The 11280-nt window shown below is 53.9% G+C and overlaps 1 protein-coding gene across 1 annotated transcript in view; it reads right to left on the bottom strand.

Annotated features, from left to right (window-relative positions):
* Nucleotides 1-7271: 7271 nt before the first annotated feature.
* Nucleotides 7272-11280, bottom strand: part of LOC103901136 (F-box/WD repeat-containing protein 7) — an 11267-nt gene continuing 7258 nt past the window's right edge. The window contains exons 8-12 of the mRNA XM_009281978.2: nt 9771-9884; nt 9064-9245; nt 8543-8768; nt 7956-8166; nt 7272-7782 (exon numbers count right to left, since the gene is read on the bottom strand). Of these exons, the coding sequence (XP_009280253.1) occupies nt 7514-7782; nt 7956-8166; nt 8543-8768; nt 9064-9245; nt 9771-9884 (1002 nt within the window). The 3' untranslated portion in view covers nt 7272-7513. The remainder of the gene's footprint in view (nt 7783-7955; nt 8167-8542; nt 8769-9063; nt 9246-9770; nt 9885-11280) is intronic.

Here is an 11280-nt window from a genome sequence, read left to right as displayed (position 1 = left end):
GCGAGAATCCTTGCTGTAACCTGGCAGCTCAATGTCTGGCAGCAACAGAGGAAAAGACCTTCAGGGTATCTGTCATTTTTACAGGTTCCAGGCTTGCATGGAACAGCTTCAGGCGCCAGAAATTCCTCTTCCAGAGGGCTGCTCATTTGCCTCCCCAGGCTAGCCATCACGTGGCAGAACTGCTGTCAGTCCTGCTGTTTGGCGTTACTTTTCTCCTGGTTGCTTTTCTCTTCTGCTGCCCCAGCTCCCTCAGTCTGAGCCTCCCCAGACTGCAGTGGTTCCCATGGCCTGACATCGTGCTGGGCAGCTTTGAGCCCCGCTGCCAAGATACAGCTACAAGGATCTCAGTGGTGTTGGATCTGATTCCTAGTGTGTCCCCAGTGCGGAATCAGCTCTGACATGTTACGTTGCAGTCAGGGACCTGCAAAGCTGTCAGCACAGGTCCTCTTGTCCCTGCTCATTGCTCTGCCCGGTGCTTACACATCTCATGCCACTTTTGCGTGAGAGTAAAACCTTTTAGAGCCTCATTTATTGGTGGTTGTGTTACTGGAGGTGTTTCTCTATCAGGATAGAAGTGTATAGACCAGGACTCTTACACAAAGAGCATAGCTTACCAGTTTTGTGGACCGTTCATCATATGGATAACCAGGTGTTCTTCCAGGGGGTGCTGAAGAGGGTTCCTAATTGCTTCCATATATAACAAAATATCTTCATAAGTGATCGATGATGGGAGATCAAGTGTACCCTGATGAAGTTTGGAAGTGGACACTTTGGAAGGGAGAGCCACCCTGCAGGAAGACTTGGATAGGCTGGAAGAGTGGGCTAACAAGAACCTGATGAAGCTCAACAAGGACAAGTGTAAGGTCTTGCACCCGGGAAAACATAATCCAGGAGTGCAGCACAGGCTGGGATCTACCCGGCTGGGGAGCAGCTGTGGAAAGGGATCCGGGGTCCTGGTGGAGAACAAGCTCGATATGAGCTAACAGCGTGCTTCTGTGGCAAAGAAAGCCAACAGGATGCGGTGTTGCATCAACAAGGGCATCACCAGCAGAGATAAAGAAGTCATTATCCTACTCTACCCAGCGCTTGTCAGGCCACACCTGGAATACTGTGTTCAGTTTTGGTCCCCACTATGCAAAAAAGATGTGGACAGGCTGGAGAGGGTCCAGAGAAGGGCCACAAAGATAATCAAAGGACTGAGAAGCTGGCCATATGAGGAAAGGCTGGGAGAACTGGGTTTGTTCAGCCTTGAGAAAAGAAAGCTTAGGGGAGACCTTATCACCATGTTCCAGCATTTAAAGGGTGGCTACAAAGATGATGGAGACTTCCTTTTTACAAGGAGTCACATGGAAAAGATGAGGGATGATGGGTAAAAGTTACTCCTGGGGAGATTCCGATGGAACACAAGAGGAAAATTTTTCACAATGAGAACAATCAGCCATTGAAACGATCTCCCCAGGAAAGTGGTGGATTCCCCAACACTGGACACTTTTAAGATTCAGCTGGACAGGGTGCTGGGCCATCTTGTTTAGACCCTGCTTTTGCCAAGAAAGGTTGGACCAGATGATCCCCGAAGTCCCTTCCAACCTGGTATTGTATGATTCTATGAAAAAGAGGAGTTGGAACCATTGCAGAGGTCTCTGACAAACTCCTTCACTGGGAGGAGCATTCTCCACTGGGAAAGATGTGTTTTGCCCATAAACTATGTCGCAGAAAATTCAACCAGTGCAGTGGCATCTGCCTAGACTTTCAAGAAGATAGCGTATGTGTGGGACAAGAACTAAGATTCTTTTCTTGAACTCTATTCCTTCGTCACTGACATTTTGCAGCTGTCTTTGAAAAGGCAAAATGATCCAGAACAGTTTAAAATAGGGGCCCTGGTGATTTATATTATTTTGGGGAAATAATTTATCCTAAAGGCAAGCAGGCAGATTTTTTTGGCCAATCGCTGCCAAATTGCTTACTGTAATGAGTGGGACGAGGGCAGTGTACAGCAGCTGATGACACATCTTTGTGCACTGCAGCTTGCACAACTGCTTGAGGTTTTGTGCAGCTGATTAGTGCAACAGGAGCTCACAAGCATAAGTGGACCCTCACAGCACAGCTGGTGATGGCTTGTTATGGCAATTCTGAACTTGTGACCTACCCAGAGATGCCAGGTCTCATCCTGCTGTGTAGACCGGTGGGTTTCTTGGCAAGGCTTTCTGCTCTGTTTCTTTCCTGTCCTCCAGATCACAGCATGTCTCATCTCCCCAGGTTTTTGGCTCAGCATATCTTATGGTAGCTGGTTACCCCTTTTGCACTGGATTTCACCTGGAAGCTACTTCCCATACACACCAAACTGCAAAGTCCCCTGTCATACAGTGTGCACAGCTTATCCAGCTCTCAAACCTGGGAAACAGAGAGCATACCTCACTTGGTGAGATGCTAACCACCACCCGAGCAGTGCAGTTTGCTTGTCTGAGAGCAAATCACTATATTGCATATGTGTGTAAAACCGTGAAAGGTAAAGCTGAGTCAAAGCCTACCTGCTGAAGCACCTGGCTCACTCCAGTCTTCCCTTGCTGCAGCCCTACCTGCTCTTGCTGCCTGTGGCACTGTCCGTGTCCAAGACTGCATGCCTGTAGTGCCGGACTGTGGCGCTACTGTCATCCCCTTTGTACTGGCTGAAGGGTCTGGACCTTCCTTGGGTGGAGTTTTAACTGTCTGTACATGCACCTTCACTGTGTGTCTGCAGACAAGCACCACTGACTGCAGTATTTTACTGCACCAATGTCTAGCATGTCATGCTCTAAACTCTATTCTCCCTTTGCATTTATATTGTCTTAAAAAAAGTGGGACGTGCCCTTTCCAGTAAAGCACTTGTTCCTGTACTAGATGCTTTTTATAGCCACCTTCTTCTCTCACCTGCCCATGCCCCATGAAGGGCCTCTTTTTATATTGTTGAAGGCCTGTATACAATGCACACACACAGACATGGACACAAACATTTACAGACTTCTCTGTGGTTTTATAGACAGCTCTGCATTTTCTGAGATAGCCATCATCTTTATTGTCCAGTCTGCACTCCAAGCTGCCAGCTTGTTGCTGAAGCACAAGCACAGAATCCCAGAATGGCTGCGGGTGGCAGGGAGCTCTGGAGATCATCCAGTCCAACCCCCTGCTCAAGCAGGGTCAGCCTGAGCTGGTTGTCCAGGACCATGTCCAGTTAGGTTTTGAAAAGCTCCACAGAGAGAGACTCCACAACCTCTCTGGGCAACCTGTGCCAGTGCTTGACCATCCTCACAGTAAAAATGTTTTTTAAATGGAACAACGTTTGGGGTTTTTTTTTGTGTGTGTGTGTGTGTGCCCATTGCCTTTTGTGCTTTCACTGGTTGCTACTGAGAAGAGTCTACACCTTCCCTTCAGGTATTTATACAAATAGATGTGAACACCTTGAGCCTTCTCTTCTCCAGGCTGAACAGTCCCAGCTCTCTCAGCCTTTCCTCATTGGAGAGATGCTCCAGTCCCTTCATCATCTTTGTGGCCCTTCAGTGGACTCTCTTCTGTACTGGGGAGCCCAGCACTGTTCCCAGCACTCCAGCTGTGGCCTCACCAGTGCTGAGCAGAGGGGAAGGATCACCTCCCTCGACCTGCTGGCAGCACTCCTCCTGATGCAAAGGATACCATTCACCTTCTTTGCAGCAAGGGCACATTGTTGTCTCATCTTCAACTTGGTGTCCACCAGGACCCCCAGGTCTTTTTGCTGATTGCTGATTTCCAACTGGGTGGTCCCCAGCATATATTCTTGCTATTCCTCCCCAGGTGCAGGACTTTGCACTTCCCATTGTTGAACTTCATGAAGTTCCTGTCAGCCCAGTTCTCCAGCCTGTCGAGGTCCCTCTGGATGGCAGCACAATACCCTATACTGATATACCCTATGGTATATCAGCCACTTCTTCCAGTTTTGTATCATTGGCAAAAAATAACTGAGATTCTGGCAGTGGAGTTTCTTCAGTCTCTGCCACAATGCCAGCATCCTTCACTGGACAAACTATCTGCTCCCAGGAAAATGAGACGTGGCCTTTTTGCAGCTCCGGTCTTGGTCATTCCTGCAGAGAGCTCAAAGCTGGAACCTCAAAGGCATCACTGTAGAGCAGCACGAGTTAACCCCTGCACTGTCCCCAGAGGCTCTGTGAGCCTGTTGCAGGTGTGCACACATGGGTTTACATGTGTCTATGTGTGTGCATGTGTGCACACACTCCCTTTTACTGCCAGCAGAGTGACACAGGTAAAGTTCTGGCCATACTTACATCACTACATTTCCAGATCTGTCAACAAGCTGTTTTACTCAGCCCCCGCCCCAGCCTACCACCCCAAGCACCCCTCACCCTCTCATGGCCCATGGTGTGCCATTCCACTCACGCTTTCTTTGAGTCGGTTTGCTGGTTTATGCTAGCCGAGAGCCCCTGGGGCTTTCTGCATTCCACAGGCACTAGGACAATGTTTGTGTGAAATGCTGAGAGGCTTTTGGGGGCGTGCTGGTGAGGTAAAACTTCTGTCCTGTCCCTGTCTTTCATTGGCCCTATAGAATCGGGGATTGCTGGCTGGAAGGAACTGAGCAGAAAGGGCAAACTCTGGCTTTTTATGGCTGGTGCAGTATATATGAAATGGTCTGATGGGTAAATTTTCTGGACAGTAATGCTTTGCATAAAGGTACAGATGACTGCTGTACAGCAGGTCCAGGTAGGCTTGTTTTCCATGCCAGGCAGCCATATGTGGCTCGGTTCATACCTCACAAGCAGCTGCTATTGCAGAGGCTTGGAGAAATGATCAGTGAAGCAAGCCTACCATCATGGTTTGCATGGAGGTTGACCCAGTGCATGCACCCATAGGCTACCACTTAAACCGCTCAGGGTATGGTCTCACAGGATGGTCTAGGTGACACCAGGACTGCTAGGGCCTGAGGGGTTCACCTTTCTCAATGGGGAAAAGTAATTTTTGCTCATGACTTGGAAGAGCTTCAAACTAGGTTCAAAGGGGGTGAAAGGGATAAAATCAGGTTTACTGCTGCTAAGCTATGGGGTGGCATGGCAATGTTTGAGGGACAGTGTGCTAGTGAGGGCTTTCACTCTGCTCCATGATGCACTGAGTACATTACTGCATTGCTGCAGATGGGTGGGGGACCATTGTGGGTGTCTGGTGGTATAGTCACCTGGGGCCATGGCACAACCCACCCCTGCACACCTTCCCTGCCTGGGGCAGAGGCAGGACCAACAGCCTGCACCATGCAGCGCCCATGTGCCGCCACCATCTTCTGCGAGACACCCTGGACCCGACAGTGCTCCTGTTGCACACCCACAGCCAGGCACTGAGCCAGCACATGCGGCAAGGCACTGCAGGGTGCTCCTGGTGCCGCGCACCATGCTGTCGCACAGTGCCAGTGGTGAGCCCCGAGCTCCGCCAGCGCTGCCTCCCCTGGCCTGAGCCCACGCCTGCTGCAGGCTGCCCCCATGCAGCCTCACGGCAGCTCTCCCAGTTCGACCATCATGCAGCAGCACACAGCACAAACTGTGCCTTTGGGGGCTGGGAAGACTGGGCCCAGGATGCTACAAACCGTTTGGGCTGACAGTCCCTTCTTCTTTCAGGGTCAATTCTTTATGGAGGCTGTATTCTGGATGGAGATGCAGCAGCCACACAGAGCCTGGCTCAGCATTGCCTGGACACTGCAGCCCAGCTCCTCTCTGAATCCCAGAGCCTCCTTATCCCTCTCCGGGCTGCCTCAACACAGGTAAGAATGAGCACTTACCTAGGGAAGCTGGGCAGCACGTATATTTGGGGAAAGAGAAGGCTGGGAAAATGTGTGCTCTCCTAGCACCAATGGCCCTTCATGGCAGAGTGACAGCGAGCCATCCTCTGCAGGCTGGAGGGAAGACACAGGGCCACAGGGCTGCACCCACCTGCCTCCAGGTCTGCCCAAGGATGAGGTGACTTTAGAGATCCAGACACGCATCCGGCACCTCCGCAGCCCAGCAGAGCCACCCTCCTCCAGAGCAGTCCAGGGCTTGCAGGAAGAGCTGCTGGTAGCCCAGAGCTGTGCCACACTCTCCCATCTCCTCTGTTCCCAGCACACCTGGCAGCCCCACCAGTCCCTGGTCAGCCAGCAAGCAGCCCCAAGGCTTCTAGCAGAATGGGGCCTTGCGCTGCTATTGGGGCTGCAGCAGGAGCTACAGACATAAGGACAGGAGGCAGAAGCCATCTCCCACAGACAATCTTGGCCCAAGCCCTGACTCTTGCATCAGCTCCTGCTGGAGGAGCGTGGCAGTTTCCTGGCTCCACTGCACCAAGTGGAAAAGGTCCTCAGCTGTCTGCAGGATGGCCTGAAGGGAGGGGGGCCTGCCAGTCACCCTGCTGCTCTGCTGTCCTGTGAGCACTGCAGCAAGGAGCAAGGATGTCTGCCATGGCTGTGGCTGCGCTGTACCCTGTAGGGCCACAGGTCCCAGGGAAGCGGCTGGAAATGCTACAGCCAGTGCCAGCCTGTATACACCTACCTGGGTGCAATGACAGGGCAGACTGTGCTGCCTTCTCACCTCTCTGCCTTCCAGCACCCTGGCTGCTCCAGGGGGCAGCCCTGGCAGATCACAAGAGCTGGGCCAGCACCAACTGGGCCAGCAGGTAGTGCTACCCTCCCCACCACAGACATACCTCCCGCTGCAGCAGAGCTCAGGCCCCATCTCATCTCCCTGTGCTCCACTTCCAGGTGCTGCCCAGTCGTTTGCTGCCTGCTGCACCAGCTCTCACTCTGCCTAGCCCTGTCTGCTTCCCTCTGGCTGGATCAGAGCAGTGCAGAAGAAAAAAAACATGTCTGCTCACAGCACTGCTCCCTCTCAGGCACAATATTGGGGCTACATCTTCCCAGGACAGCTTCGTGAGCCTACATGCCTGGCTAGCCATCAGGCTGTGCTACCTGTGGTACTGCCCTGCAAGATCTCCCCAACACTGTGTGCTCAGCGCCTCATGCACACTGCCAACCCGCTACCATGCCCAAAATAAAGAAGCTGGAGGGCACAGATTATGGGACTCCAGCCAGAGGGCACTCCACCAGACAAGGGCATGTGTATGCAGGAAGAGAGAGCTGGTCTCCAAGGTCGGTAACTAAGGAAAGCCTGTACCCTCCCTACTTCTGCCTGTAATCAAACAGGACGGGCTGCAGCCACCAACTGCTTCCCCCCAGAAGAGACAAACTCCAGGAAGGAAGGGCTCAGGGAACATCAGGGGTGGAGAAGAAGGCCCTAGGTACAGAAATAAATCGATATATTAGTGTGTACAAAACATGCTGCTTCCTCTGTACAGTGCCCCAGCCAGGAGCAGGCTCCCCACAGGGAGTTCACACATATATAAATAAGGCCCAGACAGATGCAAACAGTATTTACAGCCCGCGGGGAGCTAGTGCCTGCTCTGGGGCCAGCCCCACCAAGACCAGCTGCTATGCCCAGCCCGCGGGATCCTCCATCCCAGCCTGGACTGGCCAGGTTCATTTCAGGTCCACATCAAAGTCCAGCACCAGCAGCTTGGTCTCCTCCGTGCCATTGCGGCTGCCCACCGCACACACGAGCTTGGTGTTAGAGGCGCGGATGCGCCACACTACACCCCCACTGCCCCCACTCTCCAGTGCAACCAGGTTGCGCACAAACTCGCCCGTCTTGAGGTCCCAGAGCTTGACGGTACCATCATCTGAGCTGGTCACCACAAACTTGGAGCTGAACTGTAGGCAGGTCACAGCACTCTGGTGCTTGCTAGGCCCTGGAAGAAGAGGGTATCCGTTAGTCCTCCTGTGCTCCCACCTCCAACCCCAGGCTCTTCAGGAGCACCCACTGCTGGGCAACATCTGCCCTGCCATGTCTGGCAGCTAGGAGCAACATGACCCTTCTCCAACACCCCTAGTGAGGGGAGCTGTTCCATCCTCCTGCACTCACCCTGCAGTGTTTGCAGGCACTGGCCTGTCTTGATGTCCCAGATCTTGACTGTGGAGTCAGCATTGCCAGATACAAGGATATTGTCACGTAACTCCATGCCACTCGTGAGTGACTGGTGCCCCATGAGGGTGTGTAGGCAGTTTCCACTCTCTACGTCCCACACTCGAATCGACGTGTCCAGAGAGCCACTCACGATGTGTGTCCCATCAAACTGCCCAGAGAAACACAGATCAGCACAGCCTGCCCAGAATGGGGAGGAATGTTCTTCGCAGTCTGGTGTCAGAGACTTGGGGCACAGCAGATTAAGTGATGTGCTCACGCACCCTTTGGCTAATCAGGGTGCATGTGTGTTTGGCACCGTCTTCCCTCCAGGAAACAGACACGGCGTGTGTGTTCCCACAGTGCATGCGTGTGTGGGGGTCAGGGTGGAGGGGCAGAGAATGTCTCACCTGCAGGGAACAGACATGGCCTGTGTGTCCCTGCAGCACACGCATGGGGTGGGGAGACAGCCTCTTACTTGCTGAAACAGGCATGGCTCATGTCCCTGCAGCACATGAGCGGGAGGGAAGGGGGAGCCAGGGTATTACCTGCAAGGAGTAGACGCGGTTCGTGTGTCCCTGCAGCGTATGAGTGCAGCTCTCGCTCTCGGGGTCCCACACTTTCACTGTGTAGTCGTATGCACCGCTCACCACCTTGTGCCCGTCGTACTGCACGCAGCGCACGGCAGCCACGTGCCCCATCAGCACATGCAGACATTGCCCAGTCTCAATGTCCCAGAGGCGCAGAGTGGCGTCCCGTGAGCCACTTACAACCCTGTGGGCAAGGGTGCGCTTGGAGCCTGACTGTGTCGACTTTGGACCTTGCCCAACTGAGATAACCCCAGACACACGAGCTTCCCCGAGGAGTAGCCCCAGCTTACCCTCCCCAGGGATACCTCTTCCCACACAGCACCTTTCAGCTACAGATCAGCCCAAGCCCTGACCACCTCTGCACTTTCACCTGCCCTATATCCCACGCCAGGGACTGGCCCAGGCCCCTAATGCTTCTACACCTCTACCTGCCCCATTCCAGAGACCAGACCAGGCCCCGAACACCATCATGCCCATACCTGTTCCCATGCAAATGCATGCAGCGCACTGTGGACGTGTGCCCATACAGTGTGTGCACGCATTCGCCTGTGTCTGCATTCCACACTTTGAGTGTCCGGTCTGTGGAGCCGCTGATGACAATGCTGTCCCTCATCTGGGAAGACCACACACCCCCTGTGTGGCCAACCAGTGTCTGCACACACTGCAAAGAACAAGATGTGAGACATTGGTTTGGGAAAGGCTGAACAACACAGCAAAAAGGAAAAGCAAAGCGTAGGACTTCCTCCAGGCAAGGGACTGGTAAGGCTCTTCAGGTCAGCAATCCACCTGCCTGCAGACAGACTCAGGCGCCCACCAGAGAGTCCTCTCCATGATAATGATCACTTGCTATTCTAAACCCAATCAAGTTTCTTGTCCTTCCTGGATCTCCAGGATAGTAGTCCACACTTGCTGACTGCCAGTGAAAACATGTGTGGCCAACTCTTGCTCATTTGTTACTGCACCAACAGACTTGTAGCTTAAGACAGCTCTTCCCACTGCTCCTGCAGCCACAGGATTTATCAAATCCTTTCCCCAGCTGTACTTTGCCAGAGACAAGATAAACCCACCTAAAAGGCCACTATGCCTCTCACACCTCCACCCATTCCTGCAGCAATGCAGAGGATCAGCATGACTCTCAGCGTGCCGACGGAGCAGGCCTATGACGTGACTATGGACAACAGCTCACCTCCCCAGTGACAGCTGACCACACTTTGAGTGTATTGTCATCTGAGCCACTGACTATCCGGTTGCCACAGAACTGCAGGCAGGTAATGACATGGTCATCGTGTCCCTTCAGCACCTGCGTGGAAAACAACATGAGTAAGGAGGGAGGTGAGGGCAGCTCAGAGCCCCGAAGCCTGCGGAACCTCGGGCCTCAAAAACAGCCTTTGAGAACGGTGGGGAAGCAGTAAGTGCCGAGGGGAGGAAGAACAGATGGGTCCCTGTAACGCCTGCCACCTCCCTGCTGCTTCTCTGCGGGGCAACAGCTACAGTAGGAGTCAGGGGGGGCATTTGGCAGCTACTGCTGGGGGACAGTGGGCTACCCCAGGACTCCAAAACATGGATGGACCCTTGTGGCTATTAAGGCCGCACAAGCTATCAAGCTCAGAGCTGACATTCTGTCCTAGATCAAAAATGTGGCCATCAGCCAGAGCACATTTAGGACCACCAGCTCCATTTTCCACATGATGGAAGGCACGCAACATGGAAACAGCTGTGCACCAGCTGCCACCAACATGGTGATGTAGAAGGAGGGCAGCAACGGTGGGCAATGACCAAGCAACATCTGCAGGCAGGCAGAGATCAGGCAGGTTAGGCAGGACCCCAGGGAACGAGGAGGCACACCAGACAGACCTGGCCAAGCCACAGGGAGGGGCAGCATGAGGGCAAGCGGCAGCTCAGTGTGAAAACAAGCCCAGAGCCACCCTTTGCAGGGAACGTATTAAACTTCCCCTCAGCTGCAGGGTACAGGGCGGACGTCCCTGTGGGCCGACATCCCTGCAGGCAGCGCCCTGGAGAGCTCTGCTCACGGGGGGTGCAGAGACCAGGGTGTTGGAGGTCTCAGGAAAGGGCTGCCTGGTGCCAATTTGCTGCTGGGGGGTGCAGTCCCTGCAGCAACGGCACCGTGCAGAGCACTGCTGCTCACCTCGGGTGCCACTGAGGCAGGGGCTTGGAGAAGGGGCTGGGAACACCGAGGGCCCGGAAAATGTCTCCGGAGGTGGAGAGCAGCAGGACTGAGACTGTTACCTGAGAGACCGAGAGAAGGGGTGACGGGGGCTCTGCTCTCCCTGCCTCCTGGACAGGGACAAGGGGCAGGCTGGGACCTTGGCAGGGAGAGACAAAACCAACACCCAAGTGTTCTGGAACCTCGTACCAGGGACAAGGCTTGGCTGAGCCCCAGAAGGGCTGTACCACTCCCTGGGTGCCAAGGTTGGCTACAGCCCTGCCACAGGTGCTCAGAGAAGGGGTGAAGGGACGGAAACCCCCTTCTCTGGGGTCGAGGGTGGCCCTTTTTCTGCTGCAGAACTGCAGCCCTGTACCACCCACTGTGGCAATCCCCGAGATCGGCTGTGCTGCCAGGCAGAGCACATGGGAAAGCTCCAAGCAAGCTGTGCTGTGGATCTGCTCTCTACAGGCAGGGACAGGAGTTGCAGGAAGCTGGCAGGACCTACAGCTTCAAGGACCTATTCAAATAT

The sequence above is a fragment of the Aptenodytes forsteri genome, unplaced genomic scaffold, assembly GCF_000699145.1.
Source record: "Aptenodytes forsteri isolate BGI_AS27 unplaced genomic scaffold, ASM69914v1 Scaffold485, whole genome shotgun sequence".
NCBI lineage: Eukaryota > Metazoa > Chordata > Aves > Sphenisciformes > Spheniscidae > Aptenodytes > Aptenodytes forsteri.
Note: the sequence above shows the minus strand (reverse complement) of the source record. Positions and strands in the feature narration are given on the sequence as shown.